Raw genomic sequence first — 23,690 nt, 5'->3', positions numbered from 1 at the left:
ATATAGGACAAATGTTTAAGGTCTATGATCCTCTTTATGAGGTACTTTTGCGGCATCTCCAGTTGTTGCAGATGTTTAGTGAGGTACATGCCAAATGGGGCATTGTACTCAATGATTGTTCTAATGAGGGAAGAGTAGAGGGAGACAATAACAATGCTGGCTTTTTCCAAGTTTCTTGTGCTGCATAGTTCTTCAGGGGGAGAGAAGTTTAGTTCTCCTTATGCTAAGTCTGTTTGTGTTGTTGGCAGCACAACAGGTTGAATACTTGCTTTTGATGCAGAAGGCTGTGGGTTCTACTCCTACAGTATGTAGATGGATTACTGATACTGTACTGTATTGTACTTTTAAAGGGGGTTGATGCTGCAGTCCTGAGAATGTCCTATTTGGGGGAGATACCTAGTAACTATGAACCTGTTATCCATTTGCCACCCATTCCCTGTTGCAATATTACTGCCTTATCATATTTTTAATGTAACATAGGCAGTTTATTCCTCAAGGGAACAGGCACTTTATTTGTAGATGAAACAATGAAATATTAAGTTGTTTGCTAGCAGCAACCACTTCGTTAGTTACAGATCTTACAAATCTTTTTAATGTGGAATCATTTAGATGACTTTTACTTCTGCAGAGATTGTGCATATTTACTGATACTGGTGGATTATAGAAGTTTGAGTAGACTTTTATGATGAAAATGTTCTGAATTGGGCAGTTTTGTCATTATTGGTGCATGCATTTTGTTTCATTGCTTCCTGGAAAAATGTTCAAAACAATAAATTTAAAAATGTGCTCTAACAAGTGTGCTATATTATACAAGGAATGTAACTTAATACAATCAGGAAGGTGTATCAAAGAACACGTGTATGTTTCATGTGCAAGGGGCCTATAATTTGAAAACAGCCCAAAGGTAGTCTTTATCTGCCACTGGCCAGATGCATTTTCTTTGAATGTGGGTTTCAGTGTTGTTTTAATGAATGTGAGTTTCAAGGGCAGAGAAGTTTTAATGCTAATTCTGTTTTCATTGTGAGACTGTATTGCTTTGTTTAGCAGATGTTGATTAGTGTTTGTGCTATAAAACGTAAAATAAAAGTTATAAATGAAGTCCGATTAATAATTTTAGAAGTAAAGCAGTACACACATTACAGTGTTTATGGTAAATGGGACAAAATAGCCAAGTAATGGGACATTGGAAAGGCTGCAGGGGGGAGGGCTGTGTATGGGGGGGCCCCATTCGACCAATTTTTTTGTGAGGGGGGGAAGGACAGCTCCAGGCTGCACAAACTCAAGCTATGCCACTGATCAGTAAGCCATGGAGAATGACTTTTGGAGGTCCTAGCAAACTATAATATTCTTTTGCTAAGAATAGAATATTGCCTATCATTAAATGCCCTACTTTTACCACAAAACCCACATACTGCAGGTCACCAAAAACAAAATCCTAAGGTACATCATCTTCTCCCTTCCCAGTGAACATCATTGCTACACATTTAAAAAAAAATACTATAGTGTCTGGGCTGGGGCCATATTTTGGTTGTCTGTTCTTCAGTTTGGGTTTGAAAGTTGGTATCCCACAATTCCACGGAAGTGGTGGGGTTACATAATTATGTATGCAAATTTTTGTGTTGATCAGCATACAGATTTGTACCTATTTTTCATGGGCCTTTGTCTAAAGTTTTGATGTTTCCAGGTTGAGTGGAATGTTTAGGAGCCTTTCTTAGCTTTAGCTATCTCTCAGGATGAGTTACTTTTTACAATCCATATATTCTATATCACAGCCTCTTAATTCTTTTTTTTACTTCTTTTATTCACTCAGTCTCCTAATTGTGCTCAACTAGAACCTCATAGATATTTCTTCAGAATACATTAATTAATTTCTTCTTGCTGGTATCTCACCTATTACTTTTTTTCTTTCCTAACTCCCTGTAAAATTTCTTTGGGTCATCCCTAAGCTGTTTGTTTTGTATCCTTTCTTTATATTTCTCAATGTAGCTCTTAAGTTTTTCAGCCTGCACCAAGATCTTTAATTTATTATTAGAGATAGCACAACTCAAATCCTGATCTGTTTTTATGCATTTTTATTTTAACTCTCACTTTTCTAATATTTTTTTAGATTGATTTTTTTCTGTATTCTTAAAATAATGATACTTCTTTTCTTAACTGTTTCACAAATCTTTCTAGTCAATACTTCCATGGTGGTGATCTATTTGCTCCTTTATTTTCCTCTACTAATTTATTCTTTCTTGGCAATACCTTGTCTGTTATTAGTTTCACTGCACAATAATGTATTCTGTATTTTTCCCTTGCTCTTGCAGTGTAACCCCTTTTCAGGATCTCTGGGTTATTTGCATAGTAGAAACAAAATATAATTTCTTTTTTGCCCTCAAGTGTCCATTACTCTGTTTTCAGGCACCTCAACTTTTCGTGAACTATTATTTTTTATTGCCACAATGGGGCTCTCTATTGAATCAGAACTTAACACAATAGCAAATTGCATTCTATTCCTAGAGGACTTTGCGCCAGTCACTGTACCATTCCTGACCCTAGTGCCTTTGAAAGGGCTGTGCAGTTTCTTATTCTGGGATAAATGCACCCAGCTCTTTCTTTTTTTTCATGATATATGAAAGTCTATTTATCAATTTCAACTTGGTGAGATTTACTTAAGAGCAGGCCCATCATATGAAGGTACTTACCAACACTTGAGGATAAATAACTTCAGTACAAGACCATATCTCTCTCTGTTCATTTTCCATTGTTTCATCTCTCCACCCAGGCACATTATGTTTCCATCTGAGGCCTTGTATGAAAAGCCATTGGCGTGTGAATACTTTGAAAATGAGTACATAGCTTAGTTAGGTTATTAGTATTAACTGTAACTTCACATTCTGTTATGAATATATTTTGTTTTGACTCATTGTAAGAAACAGAGGATATCAATTAGGCCTGAGATGGCTTCATAGTAATTGCTGTAATGGGTTTGAGCTTAGTGTTAGTTGGTCTATCAGGGTGGCCTTATGCTACAGAGTTTTATTCATACATATATTTATTTCATAAGGGTATAACTAAGTTGTACCATCCTACTGTAACAGATTTTAACTGAGCTTACTATAATTCTGCATTTCTTGAATCATGCTATATTTTTTTCAAGTTTCACATAAGTGGGAAGTCTTTTTACATTTCTTCTGTATTGCTGATGCTAAGATTGTGATGATCCAAGAGACCTTCATGTTGCAAAGACAGTAAGAATTGCTCAGTAGAAAAAATGACTAATCTTTACTGAAGCAGCAAGTAACTTTATGAATAAGAGAGTTACATATTTTTCTGATTAAAAAAATCAGCAAACCTTGAATTGTGTCATCAAATGCTGACATGCAACATGGGATTTGGCTAACTATTGTTAGACTCCATGGATAAAAATCCAGAAGTGACAAAAACCCAGCACTTTATTCAGATCATTTATTCTTTAGATGCCTGTAATGCTCCAGGTTTAAGTGGCATGGAAAATTTTAAGTCTTTTTTTTTAAATAAGGAATATGCAACATTGATCAGCTGATCAGTCGAGTCTATATTAGATAACCGAAATGACAAAGAGCGAGCACTCTTTTACCAACACATAAAACACAAACTCACTAAATACTGAAGTTACGGAACAGCGATTTTTTCCACGGAAAAAATCGCTGATCCGTTCTCGAGACTTTGCCATTTCCTCCACTGTGGTGCGATCTTGGAGTTGGTATATTTAAGTAGGGGTGTGTGGGGGCACAGCTCCCCACACTGGGGGGTGTGTGGGGCAAAGCCCCCCACTTTATTTTGTGTCTCAAGTTTTTTTTTTTTTTGGAACAGCGATTTTTTTCCCCCTGGGAAAAAAATTGTTGTTCTGTAACTTCGGTGTTTAGTGAGTTCATGTTTTATGTGTCGGTAAAAGGGCACTCGCTCTTTTATCATTTTGTTTATCTAATATAGACCTGATCAGTCATGTGACTGAAGGCTTTTTTTCTATTTAAGCAGCTGAGTACTTATTTTGTTTATAGTCTAAAGATGTCCTTTGAGGAACAAAAGTGTTTACTGTGGTGTGGCATTTATGTAATTAAAGTGTTGTGATGTGTTTTAATCAAGTTGGTATTTTTTAATCATTGGATTTACTGGTGTTTTTATACCTGAGTTGCCTTGGGAATTGTACTTACTCCCTCATATGGGCCTCAAATTTCTACTTTATAAATTTTCCCATAGTAATGTGTTCAGCTTGCTTCACAAGCACAAAGACAACTCCACTCCCCACCCATGATCATTTAACTGTGAACAAATGACAGCAGGCTAGTTTGACTTTGATCAGTGAAAGCAATTCTGTGCATGAATGTACTATGCTTATTATACAAAAGTTAACAGAAAACAGGTTTTGTATTAACATGCATTTCTGAAGAATAAGAAATATGAAATAATAAAATATTTGGCATTACTCACAGATTGAAATCCACCGTGATTTAACAGAAAATCAAATATTTTATGTGGGATAGGTCAAAACTATGAGGCAAAATCAGGGATAGTAGAGTTGAGAATTATGCATCTTAGTGGTATTATCACTGAACAATAGCACAAGTAGTAGAAGAAATCAGTGTACATGTCTTAGCAATTTACTGTTCTACTTTAGGTTTGTAGCATGCCATGAATCGCAAGTAAGGGGGTGTTAAGTAGTAATGCCTGAGGGACGAGCATTATAAAGAAATGTAAGACAGCCAAATGGAGGTATGGGACTTGATAATGCATGCAGAAAACCTCATCCCACAAATAAGGTACATTATTTCCCACTAACAACCACACTAGAAAAAGTATTTATATTGATTTTTGTTATGTATTTTGTAGGCAGTTTATGCATGTTTCTTGAAGAAAGTGGTATTAGAGGGTGCTGTAAATCAGACTCCATAGTGCCAAAAGAAGTTACATAAATGACGCTGAACTGTGCTGCTACTTTTAACAGAAAACATGTTCTGTTGTATATTGTGAAACTGACAGCAGCATTATGTATTCCAGGGTACAGAATGGATGCATATATTTATCTAACATTCATTACATTTTGACTGAGAAAGAACCCAGCACTGAGATCATATTGGTTATAAATATCTGTTTGGGTAGTCACTGACAAAGTTAAAATATAGATCCTGTTAGACAGTGACGAATATATCTCAACTTCAGCTGGAATAGATCCTCCTGTTGACCAGTGTTTAGTCTCAAATTGCATTAAGGTGGGAAAATAACATTTAAATACTTACTTCTGAAACAGAAAATAAAAACAGAAGAAAACTGAATGGGTCATAAGCTTGACAACTGAACCTATTTATCTATCAGTGTGATCACAAGCATACATTAACACTACAAAGTGAAATATTTGAAAATGGCACAGAATACTGTTTGAAATGTATTTTCATGAGTATTGTGCATGACCACTGTTGGATCATTCTGCTATTTCATTATTCATTTTACAGAAAAGGTCATGGATTTTTGGTTTACTAGTTCTTAATGGACATTTGTGTACTGACCATGGAGATGGCAGTACATCACTATAGTCCTCCTATACTGAAGAGTACCAGGTGTTTCTGATTTGCAGGATGTGCTGTGGTCAGTGCAGTCAGAGCTTGTAAATGACTGGACATTATATATTAAAATAGTTTAGCCAATCAGAGGTTTATTTTAGTCGGACATTGTTTTAAAGATCTTCATGGATGGGATGGTAGTTAAATAATGAATGTTAATTTAATTAATTAATTAAGTAATTAATTGATTCATTTTATTTTGCTGGATAGGCTAACAGGCTTCAAATATCCTTTTTAGTGGAAGTCACGGAAGAAAAGATCAATAACAAAAAACAAAGAATAACAGATGCAACAAACAATCAAAAATTTAAGAACATTAAAGTAATAATGGCAATGTTTTATTCACAACAGTTACAGTATAATAAATAGATATCATTATAGTAGATGAAGAGGGAAGGGGAGAGAGATTATTAAGAGCATCAAAAAGATACAAGGTGCAACAGAGATACGAATAATAATAAAGCATAGAAGGAAAAAGCAAAGAAAGGTGAAAAGAGGAAACTAACATATGGGAGAAAGGTATTTAATATAGGGGAGAAAAGTGGTGTCAGTTTTAAAGAAGTTATGAACCTATGAACCTATGAATATTCCAGATGTTGACTGAATAATAATTAGTTGTGGTAAACAGATCATATGGATAATTTAAGTTTAGATATTGGAATGAAAAGAGGAGAACCTTGTGTTTACTAGAATTTTTTTTTTACTTCTGATTTAGAAAGTTTTAGGGAGTTCATTTGTCTAAGTGTGATGGAAGATTATTACATTTTTATAGATGCAATTACAGTACAAATTCTTAGCAGTACTGTTAGATTTAAATATAGAAAGAAGTAAGTTATCTGAAGAGTGGGAAGTTCTGTTAGGGGAGTAAGGCTGGACAATATATTGTAAATGTGGACATTTTTTGAGGAACTGAGTTGTATGTACGTTGTTAGAATTTGAGTATATGTTAGTGCATATGGTCATTCTAACTATTTCATGTGTTTAAGAGCAGTACAATAGTGAGATTCATTTGACTGAAGAATTGTTTTGAGGTGAACAGCATTATTTGGTTTTCTTCGCATTCTACAGAGTTTGTTTACAGATTCATAGGTTCATAGGTAAGTACTAGGCTATTGCCATCGCAGGCCATTTTTAAGCCTTGACAATTTCCCTTTTGTGCTTCAATTAACCTATCCTGTTTGGTTAGAGATTGGATTTACCTATCCCATAGTTGATCACTTTATATTACCCTAATAAGAATAACTGGGATCATATGATAGATAATTTGAGGGTATCCATGCATGGGATAAAGCATTTAGGTGCTGTCTCTGTCCATTAGTAGTGTAGATGACAGTTCTGGGGTAAGTTTTCTGTTATCCATACATAGATCCAAGTTGTGTTTGAATAGGGAGAGGGGTGAACTTTGTCTTATATGGATCGGGTGTCTCTTACAGAGCAGCGTTATCCACTGCAAGATATACCTGTCCCTCCAAATCATTCTGTTGATGCTGTGGAAGATGTTTAAATGCCTAGATTGAGTATTTATGATATCATTTGACTTGCTGATGTGCAATAAATTTGTCAGTAATGGATCAGAGTTGTGAATCATCAAGCCAATTTTCAATAGCAGTAAAAGACTGTTGTGTTTGCTTTAGGAGGAAAGGTAAGATTTTAGCTGACAAAATGTGACTGCAGTCACCTGTATATTTAATAGTGGAGGTATTCTTACAGACTGAAAGAAGATCATTAATGAAGAAGTTAAAAAGTACGGAATCCAACATGGATCTTTGTGGAACACCAACAGATATGGTTAAGAAGAATGGATAGTCTTGTTGGCAGTTGATGGCCTATTGTCTGTTTGAAAGATTACTTTGGAACCAGCAAAGTGAAGACTGTGTTAAACCTAACTTTGAGAGTTGCAGGATATATCTGTGAAAACATACAGTGCCAAATCCTATAAATCCAGGAAAGCAGTGGAAAGAAGATTACCTGAGTTTTTATTTTGGTTAATTATTTCAGTGGAACTTAGTAGAGCAGAAGTGGTGCATTCCTGAAACCATGTTGTGAAGGAAAATATATTATTATCAGTAATATATTGTTGGAGTTGTAAATGAATACATTTCTGTAATATTTTAGATAGTGGTTATACTATTGCAATGGGTGTTTAGTTAGAGAGGTCAGTGGATAGCTGACAGTTGTAAGGGAATGATAAAAGATTTTTTTCCAAAGTTTAGGAACATATTTCTCTTTAATGGAGCAGTTAATAAGTATAGAGTTTGGGTAAGCTCTTACATCAGCAGTAGCCTTGCCGTACTGACAGGAGAAACTGCTGTAGTTTCAGATTTCATAGGTATTTTTGATTACTATGGCATCTATGGGTTGTAGTAAGAAACTTGTGCTATGCTTATTTGTAGATGGTATACTATGATGTATGGTGCTGATATTATTTTTAAGTAGAGAAAGTGCTGACTGAATAAAATGTTTGTTAAACTGTGAACTATAATTTCCTTTTGTTGTGATGTGGATGGGCTGGGCTAAGCTGAGTGATCTTGCCTAGATTAAGAAGAATAATTAATTATTTATTGGCCCGTAAGAGTTGAATCAGTTGCTCTGTTTTTGGGAATTTATGTGACCAGTGACCTAATTTTCGACCAACATGAATCCATTGTCACTACTCAGCTCTCACTAGGCCAATCAGTCTGCCTGTAACCTTGACTGCTTCAGACTTCTGAAGAAATCAAGGTTACAGGCAGGCATACATGCTGTGTTTGTTGTTTTAATTATGTGGTTGTAATAATAACGTTTTTATACTCTACACTGACTATGATTGTCTTTCCTTCAGTCTGGGTTCATAATCACTATATACAATGCCCCCTTTGGCATGTATCTGTCCAGACACATGCAACAACTGGAATAACCACAGAGGTACCTTACTAAAAGAATACAAGACCAAAACAACATCTCCTACATGGTCTGACTCAAAGCCTTATCACTATACTTGGAGTTCTATAGACTATGTCTGGTTTACAAGGCATCTGGCAGAGCATACCACTGCTGTAGAACAGACTCCTCAACCACGTAAAACAAAGCTCATCCCTGTCAATATACAAGTGCAATCTAGATCTATGGGTAGAAAACAGTAAATGTACTCCAGGACTGCCCCATGTAGTACTAAAAGACATAGGCAGCTACTAAATACTTTACCCCATGCAAGGGCTTCCTCAAATTAACCATGGTATGATCCCAGTTAGTCTCACTAGGGATAAAATATAGTTATCAATTACTGGATGGTTAAGGGCAATGTAACGTTAAATTGGCTAGGTTAATTTAAACACCAAAAGCCAATTGGCTTGGCTTAAAATGGCCCACAGAGGCAGCTAGCCTAGTATTTACCTATTTTTTTTTATTAGCTGTTTGATTTGGTTGTTGTGGCTTCAGTCACCAGAGTTCCTGTCCTTTATGTATTCACACTTGCCCTCCTGTGTATAGCTAGACCAGTCTCAGCTGTTACTCTGCCATCACTTAATCTACATGACTGGGTTATTATTAGATAGAAGTAGCATTATAAACAATGAATTACATCTGTACTTCCTAGGACTTTGAGGATAAAACTGAATTACATCTCTCTTAAGTTCTGCAATGGTAGGTATAATATATTTGTGTAAGAGTTGTTTGTGTACTTGCCAGATGTCACTATAACACAACTAAAATACAGATAAACAAACTACAAAACTAGAAAATAGTTATGTTTAAGCATTATGTGACCCACAACAACTTCACCATTTCTGCTTTCCCAAGGCAGACAAACATGCATTTCAATTTATAACTGATACATTGGACAAAGCTGTATTTAAAAATAAATTCTTAAACAATTGTATAACCTCATTAGCAAACTTCCATAAAGTATAGATAATAGAAGTGCAACGTTTGGGGACACCACGTTATACAAGATACATTGTAACACAACTTACTTTCTGCTGTATTTACAATCTGACACACTTCTTCTAAAGCTGATTGTTTAACAAACCAATTCTTATGAACTGAGATTTTTTTTAATTTTTTTTTTTCTAGTGGTAACTGGGAAATTGATGGGATAACAATTGTGCCATACAAGAAAGGAGCCTGGTGTACTCTCTGTACATCACAAATGTCAGGCTGTTTTAAGTCTTGGGACCATGATGCAGGCCTCTGCGGTAAGTGACATCCTGGGCTGCATTGCTAATAGATGAACTAAACTTGCCATGCATCAAAGGCCTGAGTGTCACCATGCTGTGAAGCCTTTGGATACCATGATGTGGAATATCAGGAATGTGTACATCACAGCATACATACTGATGGTCTGTACTATAATAGAGTGGACAGTAACTGGACAGTTTATGCATTGCATATAGCCTATATAACTTTGCTTACGCAAATGCAGTAGGACAGTAGATTTTTTTTTTATTCTCTTTTCCTTAAAACTTAAATTCTGCTTTACTACTTTAACAAAAATGAGTTACGGGTTTATCACTATTTCTAAAATTCATCAGTTTGATAAATTTTAACTAGTGAATGCAAGCTTAACAAAGAGTACAGATTCCTGCAAAGCACTGCAACTGTATTTTTATTTAGCAATTAATCATTATTGAACATTTGCAGCAAGTAAAACTCCAGACTGTTAACTTTTTTGTCATGATGAAATGTATTGCACCTGGAAAAGTCATAGTCAAGAGGTCATGAATACAGATTGCACTAATGTACGCAACCATGCTTATAGTACCCAGTGACTTACATGTCATGTATTGAGTCAGTAAAAGGAATTTGCGGAAAAGGTTCTGGACATTGAACACTATGGCTGTGTAATGCCTGTTTTCTTCACCATTTTGGTATACCTTTTAAGTAATGCAGTTTAATCTCCAAAATGCCAGACTGATTGTGTGAAGAAGGAACTCATTTAAAGTGCATAAAAAGAGCAAGTTTTCTTGCTACAGAACCACAGACATGCTCAGTACCAGGCCAATGAGCAGTCAAGGCATTCTGCTTTTAGTTATCAAAGTTCACACTATAATCTTGCTCTTAATATTTCAAAGAAGTACACATTTTGCCATCATCTTTTTTCCATTTACCGCAAACCTCCACATTTTTTTTTTAAATGAACCCCTACAGCTAAAAGTACCTGTAAAATGTCATGGTAACTTTTCAGTGATTTGAAAGCATAGGGTCCAGAAAGTTGAACAATATCATATTTTATGTAGATCCACAGATGAGCTAGAACATTTCAGTGTTCTTACATGTTACAAGAGAGGAAGACACTAAGGTGTTAAATAACCAAGCCTCAAGGATAAGGAAACAGACACGTCAGCAGTTATAAGAGGGAAGTTTAAAGTATACTGTGAGGCAAAATAAAATGTACCATTTGTCTGATATTTGTTTTTACAAGGATCCAAGGAGTCCCAGAAATGTTATACTTCTGTGACTGAACTAAAGAACAGAGTCAAAACTAAGAGATTGATGAGTTGCATGACTCAGTGATTACTGAAGGAATTGCCAGTGACATTAAAAATGATCAAATCAGGCTTAAAGTGCTGATATAATGGGAACTGACTTTAAAAAAAAGCATTAGATGTGTGTAGAGAAATAAGACTGCAGCTAAAGGAGCTTTTAAAGGAAATGGAATGTAAAATTAACACTGTTAGTGAAAATAATGATATAATGAGGTATGAAAGCAAAATGTAAGTTTATGCTAGAAACAATGTCACAGAAATCCTTGAGGCATCCACTAGATCATGTCTGGAGAAACAGACATAGTCAAAAGAAGAAGTTATGTACTCACCATAATGTTCCATCTGTTTTGTCCATTTTCATTCTTCCTCAACTGATGGGTTTGTATCCGATCTCTCAGATCTGAATCGGCCATTGCTAAAGCTCATGGCAACCTAGAACTCTCAAGCTTCTCCCTTACCCACAATGCACCAATTCCAATTACCTCAGATCTTGTTTGCTGCCTTAGTAAAAGGTAAAGACAGAAATGATAATGGATAAGGCTATGTCTGGAGTTATATACATAAATAGTTACAACACATTTGTCCTAAAAATACTCATTCTAACAGAAGTTTTAAGGATGGGGGTTGGTGGGAGAGGATTTGAGGAAGAATGAAAATGGACAACACAAATGGAACATTATGCTGAGTACATAAGTTCTTTATCTGGTGTTATCAATTTTCATTCTGTCCTCAACTGATGGGACAGAGTCCCCAGCTACCTAATTTCCAGGGCAGACTCAAGGAAGGATATTCCTGAGCATCACAGAACCAAAAGATTCCCTTCCTCTGGAGACCAGATCTAATTTGTAAAGAGTAATAAAGGTATAGGGAGTAGCCCAAGAAGCTGCTGCACAAATGTCATCCATGGACAATCTGGATTGAAAAACTGAGGAAGTTGCCATGGATCTGGTGGAATGGGCTCGAACAGGTTTTGTCAGAGCAACGCCCAGTTTGTTATACACAAAGAAATGCAATTTGTTATCCAGTTGGATAGAGTAACTTTGGTAACTGTTTTACCCAATGTTGCTTTCACATATGATACAAACAATTGATCAGAAATGTTGATGTTTTTTGTCCTATGTAAGTAAAAACGCAACTGTCTATGAACATCCAATAAATGTAATACGCATTCTCCTTTTTTAGAAAATTTGGGAAAGAGTATTGGCAAATTAATCAATTGATTTATATTGGATTCTGACCACCTATGGAAGAAATGATGGGTTGGTACGTAAGGTAACTCTGTCTTTATGGAAAATCAAATATGGAGGTTCTGAGTACAATGCTTGGATCTCAAAAATTCTTCTGGCCGAGGTAATGGCCACTAAGATAATTGTCTTCCATGAAAAATATTTGAGTTTGCAGGTAGTTGAGGACTCAAAGGGAGACTGTGTAAAAGACTGTAGCACAAGGTTTAGGTCCCAGGGGGTTGATCTTTAAAAGGTGGCCTTAAGAGTAGAGTGCCTTTCAAAAATGCTTTGCTCAACTTATGGGACACTACAGAAGAACCGTTTATTCCAACATGAAAATTGGAAATCGCTGCTAATTGTACTTTAATAGTAGAAGAACTATCTTCTTCTTTGAAAATATGCACAAGAAATTCGAAGATATTATGAATGGGGGCTGAGGAATGTTCAATATTATGGTTTTGAACCTAAAAAACAAATCTCTTCCATTTGCTGGAGTATAGTTTTCTGGCGGAGGGTTTATGGGAGGACATAAGAATATGACAGACAGGAGAAGAGAGCATAGGTTGTCTGGCCCTTAATGGAACTAGAGGAACCAGACAGCCAGCCTGAGATTCACTATGTCTGGATGTATCTTGCCTGTTGGGTGAGACAGGAAGTCGGGAGCTGGATCCAGAAACTGAGGTGGTTGAATCAGGTGAGGCCAAAGGAGAGGAAACCAAATTTGTCAAGGCCAATAAGGGGCAATGAGGATGACCTTGCTCTTCAGCTTTGCAGCTTTCTGAAGAAATGTAGGTATTAATGGAGTGGGTGTATACGCATAACAGAGACTGGGAAGTCAATTGTGAAGTAGAGCATCCCTCGAGGATTCCCCTTGTGGGAGGATTACGGCAAAGTAGCTGTTGCATTTGTTGTTTGGGGGGGTGAATAGATCACAGCAAGGCTGGCCGCATTGTCAGAAGATTGTTTTTGCAGTCTTTTTGGTGAGGGACCATTTGTGATGTAGAAGAATGCAGCTGCTCAATTTGTCTGCAATCACATTGGACTTCCTCAGAATGTGTTTTGTTTAAAGAAAGCATCTGGAAGAGATCACCCACTGCCACACTCTTTGAGCTTCTCAACACAATGGGTAGGATTTGGTTTCTCCCTGTTTGTTGATGTAGAACCAAAAGAAGATTCCCTGTGGGATGCACTGTCGGAGATGCTGGGTGGGTGGATTGGTATGACGAGGAAGATTATTTTTCTAACCTATGACACAGAATCTCCTTAACGTGATAAGACCTTGCTGTGTCTAATTATGGTGACTGCCAAAAAAACAATTACTAGAAAATGGAAATCAGTAACTAAACCAACTATATTAGAAGTAGTAAATATAGTATCAGAGATAAAACAACTGGAATTGAGATCTTTAAAAAAGGGTAGGAGCAAATTACATAGGAAAAAATGGGAATTGTTGGAACAATACATTCAGGGGAGGAATGAGGTATAAAAGAAGGCAGGACTTAAATACGCTATGTAATGTTTGACTGAAAATGATTGGATAGATTATAACTGATGAATAATGTCTGCAAATGGGAGTGTGTCAGTACGGTTTGTAATTTAAAATGCTTGCAACTAGGACTCTGTCAGTGTGGTTTGTTTTCATTTATATAAATGTATGATTGCTTATGTCGTAAGTGATGTCTTAATAAAAATGTTTCTTGTTTAAAAAAAGGCAGGAGTTGAATAATTTATGCAATGTTGCTTGAGTTATATGATATATAGCAATATATGTGAAGTATAATGTTTTTTAATGTTAATTTGTTAATACAGTTTGATTAATTTTAAATGTACATTTGCCTATGTCACAACTGATAATTCAATAAAGGTGTTTAAAAAAATATAAAAATAAAATCAAGATCATTAGGAAAATATTAAAAATAAAAAAAGTAGAGAGAAATAAGGGCCCTGGGATTAAAAGCATGGCAAATAAAACAGTTTTCTTATAGAGGCAGAGGACCAAAGCAATAAACACATACACTATTGCATCTGAAAAAGGAATTTTATGGCCACATTTAGAACACTTCTTAAACCCAGCAACCCCTTTCTCAGACATGATCTTAACTTTAAACACAACCACCCATGACAGTCCAAAAATATTAACAACCAATAAGTCTGCGATAGAAGAAAAGAGGAAAGAGAAGAAATACCAACAATGGTACGAAATGACTACAGTAATGTAGAAAAGAAGATGAGTTACTAACAATAGTAACAAGGATTACCAGACAGGTAAGAAAAAGGACAGGATAATAACGATATTAACTAGAGTATCAAAAACTACCAGAAGGTAAAGGGTAAGGGAGTAAAAGGCTAACAAGTTAACAGGCTTTATTTTTAAATATTTAGAAGATAAAGTTTTAAAGCACTTATCATAACCCAAGCTCAAGAGAACCAAGAACCTCGTCTTTCACTGAAAGTGTCAAACGAGATCTGAGGTAACTGGGGTTGATGCATTGTGGGTAAGGGAGAAGCTCAAGAGTTCTAGGCTGCCACAAGCTTTAGCAATGTCTGAGTCGGATCTAAGGAAATCAGACCTGAACCCATCAGTTGAGGACAGAATGAAAATTTACAACATCAGATTTAAAGCTTTGTTTACAAGGTGTGGCTGCAGGAAAAGGAGGTATAGTGAACTCTCCTAATAAGAAAAATGTCTTTAGATTTCACATTATTTGTGACATCCACAGACATTTCTTGAGCCCTAAAAATAAATCATTCACATCTACAGATTTAGGAATACCTGAAAGAGTTATGTTGTTTCTTTGTGGAGTAGCTTCTAATTTAGTAAACTTTACCTGCATTAATAAAGAGAATTGGAAGTATGTTTTATTTTTATGTATGTGTTAACCATGTAATTCCACAGGACACACGTGTCCCTTTACAGGTATGACCCAGCTGTAAATAACTGTAAGGGATGCTCATAAATTAAGGTATTGGGTGAGAGGGATGCCTCTAAGCAAGTTAAATATTTCCAACTCTCTCAGACCGAATTGTGTGTCAGAAGGAAGAACTCATTATCTGTGAGCACATGACAGTTCCTACACTGACTAAAATTGAATCTTCAATTCAAATTCAAAGATTGAAACAATACTCATTTCATGAACTTTAATTGTACTTTGACTTAGGAATGGGGTCTATTCCCATCATGGTATTAAAAACCCAAAAGACTTGGAGAAATTAAAAAACTAAGATGTAGGGTCCAAATGGAGAGAGGATAAAATCAGAAAGCAAAAGAGAGTAGTATTGCTGAAACTTAATTCATCCTCAAGTCTTGGTGAGTACCTTCACGAGGTGGACCCTGTTTTTTACAAATTCTCACCAAGATGACATTGGTATATAAACTGTATTTTGTATAGCATATTTCATGGACAGAAGTAGGTTAAAAATAAAAAAGATAGTTGGGTGCAGAAGACCTAGGATAATAAAGTGCCCAATCCTGGTAGGTGCACTGGTGCCAGGACTGGAAAAAATGACAGTGTAGAATCTTCAGGACACTGAAACATTGCTACAATAGTGCTAGACCAGGCCCAGGGAGAGGATGCCCCCCTGTTGTAGAAGGAAGCAGCAGTCCACAAAAGCCACAAAATCTGATAGGCCAAAAAAGAGCCAGAATGACAATAGAATGTACTACTGAGGATAAGAAAGAAATTATGTATTGTTACTATTATGCAAAAAGCCCAAAATTTCCAGAAAGAAGATGTACAAAAAGATTAAGAGAGAAATTAGAGGAAATGAAAATACTTCCACAAGAAAAACTGTCAGAAGCTTCAAATACAAATTTGTGTTCATTAATACAACATATTAATAAAAAACATTAACATTATATAGACCAAGAAACCTTGGTCCATTTGGAAAAAGAAGCAACTGAGGAAGCCTGTAAATATAAGGAGCAAAATCTGGAGACCTTTGGAAGATATAAAAAAGACATATGGACATGGGGAAGAAAGAGAGATCTGATATGGTGCAATATTTAAGCAAAGGAGAAAGCTAAATTAATCAACACAAAAAAGTCAGCCCCAAAGATATTAAAAGAAAAATATACCCAAAGGCATCCAGATATGGAAAATTTCACAATAAAAAAGTAAGATCACAAAGAGGAAACATAGAACAGAAGATTAGTAAAGTAGAATTTAAAATATAGAAGATGAAGCTATGGAATACTTGTGAAGTGAATGATTAAATGTAGAAAGTCTAACACAGGTTACATCTTAGCATGATGGAACAGCGAGTCCACAAAGTAAGGAGAAATAGGAGGATCTGGAGACATCTTAAGAAGAAATATGGACATGGGAAAGAAAAAGACATTTAATATGGTGCAATATTTTTGCAAAGGAGAAAACAGAACTAATAAATACAAAAAGAGTGGCACCAAAGATATTTGAATAGAGATATAGGCAAAGGCATCCAGACATGAAAAATTTTACAATACAAAAAATAAGAAAACAAAGAGGAAAAGTAGATTAATACTGGATAAGTTGGTTATGGATTACTTGTGAAGTAAAGGATTTAGTGTAGAAAAATCTTACTCAGAAAATAACAAAGGCCAGTAGAGCAATGGATCCCGAAATTAAGGCATAACCAGTGGAGCCGGAAACATCTGATCAGTTGCCAGATGAAGATACTTTGTGGATGACACAGGATGAAACCTAAGAGAATGTGGTACAGGAAGATACTGTGGAACTATCTATAGTATACTTACAGGAAATGGGAAACAAAGAATATGCCCTCAATGTAGAAGAAAATGATCTAAGAGAAGAGTTGTTTGATCTAATAGAGATGGACAGACATATTAAGATCAATCAAAGAAATAGAATACAGAAAGTCAATAAAACCAAAAAGTTAGAAGTTTGATAAAACAAATAAACATAGTAATTAGGACTGTTCATTGTGATTCATGCGATATAACAGAAGTAAATAGGATACATTACTGTGCACCTAAATTAATAATAGACAAAAGTCTTACCACAAAAACACATGGTAGTAAGGGAAAGGATGGGGAAAATTGAATGCCATCATGGAATTGTCAAATAGAGAAAACTATAAAGCAGTTAAGACACGAAGTGTCACTGTTAGAAGAGTATAGAAGAGGCAACTGATCAAGAAAAATATTCGGAAAGATAGATGTGATAAAAGTAATGCACAGTATCAGAGCAGATCAGGAGTTATTGTGTACTGTCACAAATAATAAAGTAAAAATATCAGCACAGGCAGAAAAACTTAGAAGATACACCGGTAAATATAAAGGAAAAATACAAAACAAGGAATTTATTGAGGACACAAAAAAATGTTATAGAGAATTGTGAAACAAGGCAAATGGTATCAAAACACCACCAAAAAAGAAGAAATGGATACATTCTAGAGAAATATCTATGAAGACTCTGTGGAACATAACAAAGATGCTAAATGGATAGAAGAAGTAAAAGAAAGAATAAGAAGTTTAAAGGTATAGGATATGCAAATGGATGAAGTAACTGCCAGAGAGATTGAAACAAAATTAAGAAAAGCTCCTAAATGGAAAACCCCAGGCCCATATGTAGTACCTAACTTCTGGTTAAAAGTATTAACATCTTTACATGATTTAGCCATGAGTAAGAATTATTTATATGTGCACCTGGAACAGACACCAGCCTGGCTAACAGCAGGAAAAACAACACTCCCACTTAAGAGCAAACCTGCAAGCCATCCTAAAAACTATAGACCAATAACTTGCCTTCCAATGATGTATAAACTATACACTGAAATTGATGCCAACAGAGTTTATAGTCATTTAGAAGAAAACTGAATCATGGCAATAGAATAAAATAGTAATAAAAGAAAGTCATATGGACAAAGGATCATCTGATGTTAAAGTCATAATGGAGAACTGCAAAAAGGAGAAGAATTTTAAGTATGGCATGGATAGACTACAGAAAAGCATTTGATAGTATCCCACATTCATGGATAAAAGAGTGCTTAAAAATGTGTAAGATACACTCTACACTGATTTATTACATTACAGCAACCATGAAACAGTGGCAAACCACTTTACAATTAAGCTGTGATAAAGGACAAATTATTATTCCAGGGATACAAATCCAAAGAGGGTTATTCCAGGGTGACTCTCTGTCACCTCTGCTCTTTTGTCTTGCCCTTAGCCCATTAAGCTGTCTACTTAACTGATTAGGTCATGACTGTAGTTTGGCTCCCAGAAAACAACAAAGTGTAAAGACTTTTCATCTTCTTTTTGTAGATGATTTAAAACTGTATAGTTCATCGGGTGAGGAAATGAAAGCATAACTGAAACTGGTCACAAGTTTTTCAGATGATATAAGAATGTCATTTCATCTTGATAAATGTGCAAAAGCAACCTTTAAAGCAGGAAAGCTGCAACACCAAGAAAACATCAGTTTGGGACAGGAATGTGATGTAAAAGAACTTGAGCAAGAGGGAGTGTATAAATATTTGCGAATTGATGAAGGATCAACAATAAAACATGGACAAATGTGAATAAAACTCTGTACGAAATATTTCAGAAGGCTTAAATTAATACTAAAATTAGCATTGACATCTAGGAACAAAGTCCAAGCTATAAACCGGTTTGCTTTTCTTATCCTAACATGCAGTTTTGGAGTGATTGACTGGCCCCAAAAGGTGTTGGATAGGTTAGACAGGAAAACAAGAAGGATGCTTCATGCTCATCAAATGATTTATAAAAATCAGTGCATACCAAGACTATATGTTCCCCATTCTGAAGAAGGCATGGGTCTCCTTGAAATTAATTACATGTATAGAGCTGCTATAGTGGGACTGCATACATATCTGCTGACCTCACAAGACCCAAATATAGTGAAAGTTTTGAAACATGAAGAGAGCAAGTCTAAGATGATTTCCCTGCTTAGTTTAGCAAAAGCATATCAGCATCAAGCGGGAATGGAAATCAAACCAGAAGTAGATAAAAATCAGGTAGCAACTGAATGTGCCAAAAAACAAAAAAGAATATAAAGTGAAGGATCAGATGAGAAAGCAAGAAATGTGGAAAATACATAATTATAGTTGCAAGTATTGGAGCAACCTCATGTTGATCAGGATCAGACGAGGACTGATTAAGGAGAGGTGAATTAAACCACAAGACAAAAGGTTAATATTGGCAGCTCAAGATAGTGCACTACATACACATTGGTTTACAAAGTCCATTGAACATGTGGGAGAAATAGGCAATGTAGGTTTTATGAAACAGAATTGGAAACAGTTGCACATCTTGTTGCTGGCTGTGATATACTGATGGCAGAAGGACTGTATACTGAAAGGCATAATAATGTGGCAAGACTGTAGCATTGGGGATTGTGCAAACATTATAATATTGGAGTAGCTGAAAGCAAGTACTGGAAGCAAGAGCCACAAAGCATCATAGAAAATGATGAAGTTTATAGTACATGGGATCATCCATTACCAACAGTTCAAAGAATAGATGCAAGAAAACCAGATATAGTAGTCCATGACAAGAAGACAAAAGTATCACTGATCACTGAAATTGCTACACCCAGTGACTATGGTGTCTTATGTACAGAGAGACACAAAGTCATTAAGTACCAGGATTTGCAGGCAGAAATGAGGGCAGTGTAGAAGAAAGATACCCAGACAGTTCCAATAACAGCAGGAGCAACTGGTCTTATAAAAAATAATTTACAGTCATACTTAGATGTGTTACCGATACATGTAACTCCATATCAGATGCAGAAGGAGTCATTACTGGGCAAACTGTGGGTGCTACGAAGAGCACTTCTGGCTGACATCAAAGACTGAAGCAATACTAATTTCATGAACTTTAATCATACTTTGACTTAGGAATGGGGTCCATTCCCATCATGGTATTAGAAACCCAAAAGATTTAGAGAAATTATAAACCTAAGAATGCCTAGTTCTATGAGGCTGGCAATGGAACAAATACACTTAGGGTTTATGTACATATTGCCCAGGTGTTAGTGTTGAGTGGGTCTGGCATTGCCAGAGATACTGTTGATAAGTTATTACCAGGATTGTATAAAGTTGTCAAGAGGGATTACTATTTACAAGTTTTTTCTTTGTGAGTCTGTAATACCACTAAAATAATAATAGTTATTTAGCACTATGTTATGGACAGATATGGTAGTCAGGGCAACTATGAGCAGTGTAGAGCTGCTTGCATCTGCTATTAGGAGTAAATGGTAATCTAAGAATATGCACTGGCTCATCAGGCAAATATAGGCAGCCATTTCAAGGACAAGATGGATTAATATCCATAAGGGGTCTTAGACTCGGTGCAATTACAGAGGTACAAAAGGTGTCCCATGCATGGGGGCAGGTTTTTGGTAAAGACCTGTAAAAAAATTTACTTTTTTCATAAAATGTTTATGGAAACGTCCATTCACACACTTTGCCTTGCTGCTTGTGTACTAGCTGAACAATATTCAAAAGACAGATTTATAGCCCATCATTAAAACAGCTTTTATTATCCACAACACTCCTGTAACCCCATTGCTGTGTGTTTCAATAACTGAGTGAACAGGGTTTAATTTTCTTCTACACTGTTTTCATCAATTTTTCACTGGGTAGCTCCAATAATAGTTTGTTAGCTTGTTCCTGGGTTTCCTTCATCCAGATTGTCTATACAAGATTAATATCTGTATCTCTTTCAAACTCTAGAGTTTAACTATTTAGCACATATGTTTAATCAACTTGAACAATTTCATTTGGATGTTGAAAACATGTGAAGCTTTATGCACTTCAATTTGTTGTCTTCTTTCAAGAAGGAATCAACATAAAATAAACCAATGATATCTATTTTTAAACTGTATGCATTTTATTACACCTATTTTCAATATGGTAACATTTGGAAATTCTAGTTTTCAGATTAATGTACTAGTGGAAAGTCTAAGTGAATAGAAGGTGATTGGGTATCACTTTCATCTGGAGCATTTATTCTCTGAGAGTATAGCATAAAGTGTTGCAAAACACAGAACAAACATTATAAAGCATTGTGTTACTTTATTGGTTAAATATTTAAACTATCATTACTTACATTAACCAAGGAAACAAACCTGAACAACTATGGACTACATTTAGAACAGAGAATGGATCTGGAATGATTAAAGTAGAAGGCAAGATTATTTAAGGTAAAAAGATGACAAACTGTGATCTAGTAGTAAGAAGGAAGATTTGGGAAGCATGTTAACCTGGGATACTGAATGAGAATTACTGGAAAGGATAATGACCTGAGTTGAAGATTTTGGTAAAGGGAAAGATTTATTAGGAAAGGTTTATGAAATGGGACAGTGATGGTGAGAAGCAGGAGGATTTAGCAAAAAGGGATCACTGCCTGATATGGTAATGATTTGGACAGGGATGGTGCTAGACATAGGCATTTAGGGAAAAAGATGATGGTCTGCGATGGTGATGATTTGGGACAGAGATGGCGGTAGGAAGATGGATTTAGGAAGAAAGGTGATGCTCTTGTATGATGGTTTGGGACAGGGGTAATGGCAGGCAAGAGGATTTAACGAAGAGGATGATGACCTGGGATGGAGATAATTTTGAATAGAGATGGTAGTATTCAGAAGGATTTATGGAGTAGGATTATGGTTCATGATAGCTGTAACAGAAGGCAAGAGGACACAGGGATACAGTGGCAGTGGATAGGAGGATTTATTAGGGAAAGGATATGTCACTCTTGGCTTTCTTTCTTTCTTTTAAACTGCAAAATGTTTGCCACAACTTGTACCTTAGGCAACTTTTTTTTTTCTGCTCAATCTCACAATTGACCACCAAGTATTTCTAAGGCCCCATTTGTTTCCATCTAAGCAAGATCCATATGTGATCCAGTTGTTTGACAAAAACTGTGGGCTAGGAGGGGTGTTGTCATCCCTGGTGCAATTGTGTTATTTTTTTTATTTTTTTTTTTTGTTAAGCCGTACCCCTCATGGTTGTCCATGTGGCATCACTTTTTAGATATAAACAATTTAAGTGAAAGTTCTACAGAACCAGCGATTTTCACCAATTTTGTAAAAAAGCAAGAGTATAAAAATGGTGGAAGTGGGTGTGGCTACAGAGCTGTGGACAGTGAACATTTTAAATTAGCAACAGCCTGCAAACTACTGTAAAGTTTTAACAGAAATTGCTAGTTGAAGTTTCTGTAACATCTAGAAGCTCAACAAGGAAAAGAAAACATAAAGTAAAAGGAAGAGCAACTGTGAAAATGCAGAATGAGACTGAAAGCAGTGTGGTGGAGGTGAGCTGGGAATAGTTGATGGTAATGGCAGTAAATGGAGAAAACTATTCAGTCATGCTAGAGAAAATGGCTGAGCAAATGGACTCTGAGATATTTAAGATAAGTTTCTCTTTTTTTGGAATATATAGAGACAAATAAAAGACAGCTGCTGGAATGTTTAAACCAAGCATTATTTTTGGACTATATAGAGACAAATAAAAGACGGCTGCTGGAATGTTTAAACAAAACATTCAAACGAAATGGTAAACATGCAAACTGCTGAAATGGAGATAAAAAAAATGGTGGAACAGCAATTTAAATATGAACAAATGGCACAGAAACTGGCTGAAGTCAAGGATAGTTTCTGCAAAGATAACTTGAGGTTTACAGCAGTACCAGAACAATCCAAAGGGAAGGATTGTAAAGATTTTATGAGAAAATGCCTCAGTACATGAAAAGGACTTTCTACTGAGGAAGTCCTTAAATAAGAGCACATAGAGTAAATGCTCTCAATTAAAGACTGAGAAAGCAGCCAAGATCTATCCTGATTATTAAATGCTTAAATTTTTTTCTGTTTTTTACACTCTCAGCAAAAAAAAAAAAAAAATTGATCTAGATGAAAGTGATACCCAATCGCCTTCTATTCACTTAGACTTTCCACTAGTACATTAATCTGAAAACACGTTTGTGAAGGAAGGGAGCAATTGTAATGTTTGGAGACATGGGTTTATGTGGACACTGACTTTTCATTACAAGCAGGAACAGAAATGCGTTTCTTCCTTTGGTATGATTCTGCAAAGAAATGAAATTTAATTTTAAATTATTGTATCCTACTCGACTTCTAACCTTCTACTGACTTGGATTAAAAGCTTACACAGACCCTCAACAGACCCAAGATGAACTGGCAGATTAAAAAAAAAAAACTGTAGGTGGGAGAATGTGATTAGGGCCCAAGCAACTAATCAACAGGTGCAGGAAAGCCAACAATAAAGACTTCAAGGGAAACATTTCCTAAAAAGCCCTTTCCTGTTTTCCAAAAGAACATGATGTATAAAATAAAGAAGATGAAACATTGCTCAAAAAATAGTTAACTCTGTAAAATGCAATGCATTAACAAGACTGAATGAGGCCATTTTAAAAAAAGGATTCATCTTTATTTGGAAAA

The 23,690-nt window shown here is 35.7% G+C and overlaps 1 protein-coding gene across 1 annotated transcript in view; it reads left to right on the top strand.

Annotated features, from left to right (window-relative positions):
* The window catches only part of LOC122808574 (C-type lectin domain family 18 member A-like), a 694,180-nt gene that overhangs the window by 184,176 nt on the left and 486,314 nt on the right, over positions 1–23,690 (top strand). The window contains exon 4 of the mRNA XM_044079532.1: positions 9,633–9,754. Coding sequence (XP_043935467.1) covers positions 9,633–9,754 — 122 coding nt within the window. The remainder of the gene's footprint in view (positions 1–9,632; positions 9,755–23,690) is intronic.

The sequence above is a fragment of the Protopterus annectens genome, chromosome 8.part0, assembly GCF_019279795.1.
Source record: "Protopterus annectens isolate FY-2018-M chromosome 8.part0, PAN1.0, whole genome shotgun sequence".
In the NCBI taxonomy this organism is placed as follows: domain Eukaryota; kingdom Metazoa; phylum Chordata; order Ceratodontiformes; family Protopteridae; genus Protopterus; species Protopterus annectens.
This window is presented reverse-complemented; position numbering and strand designations above follow the sequence as displayed.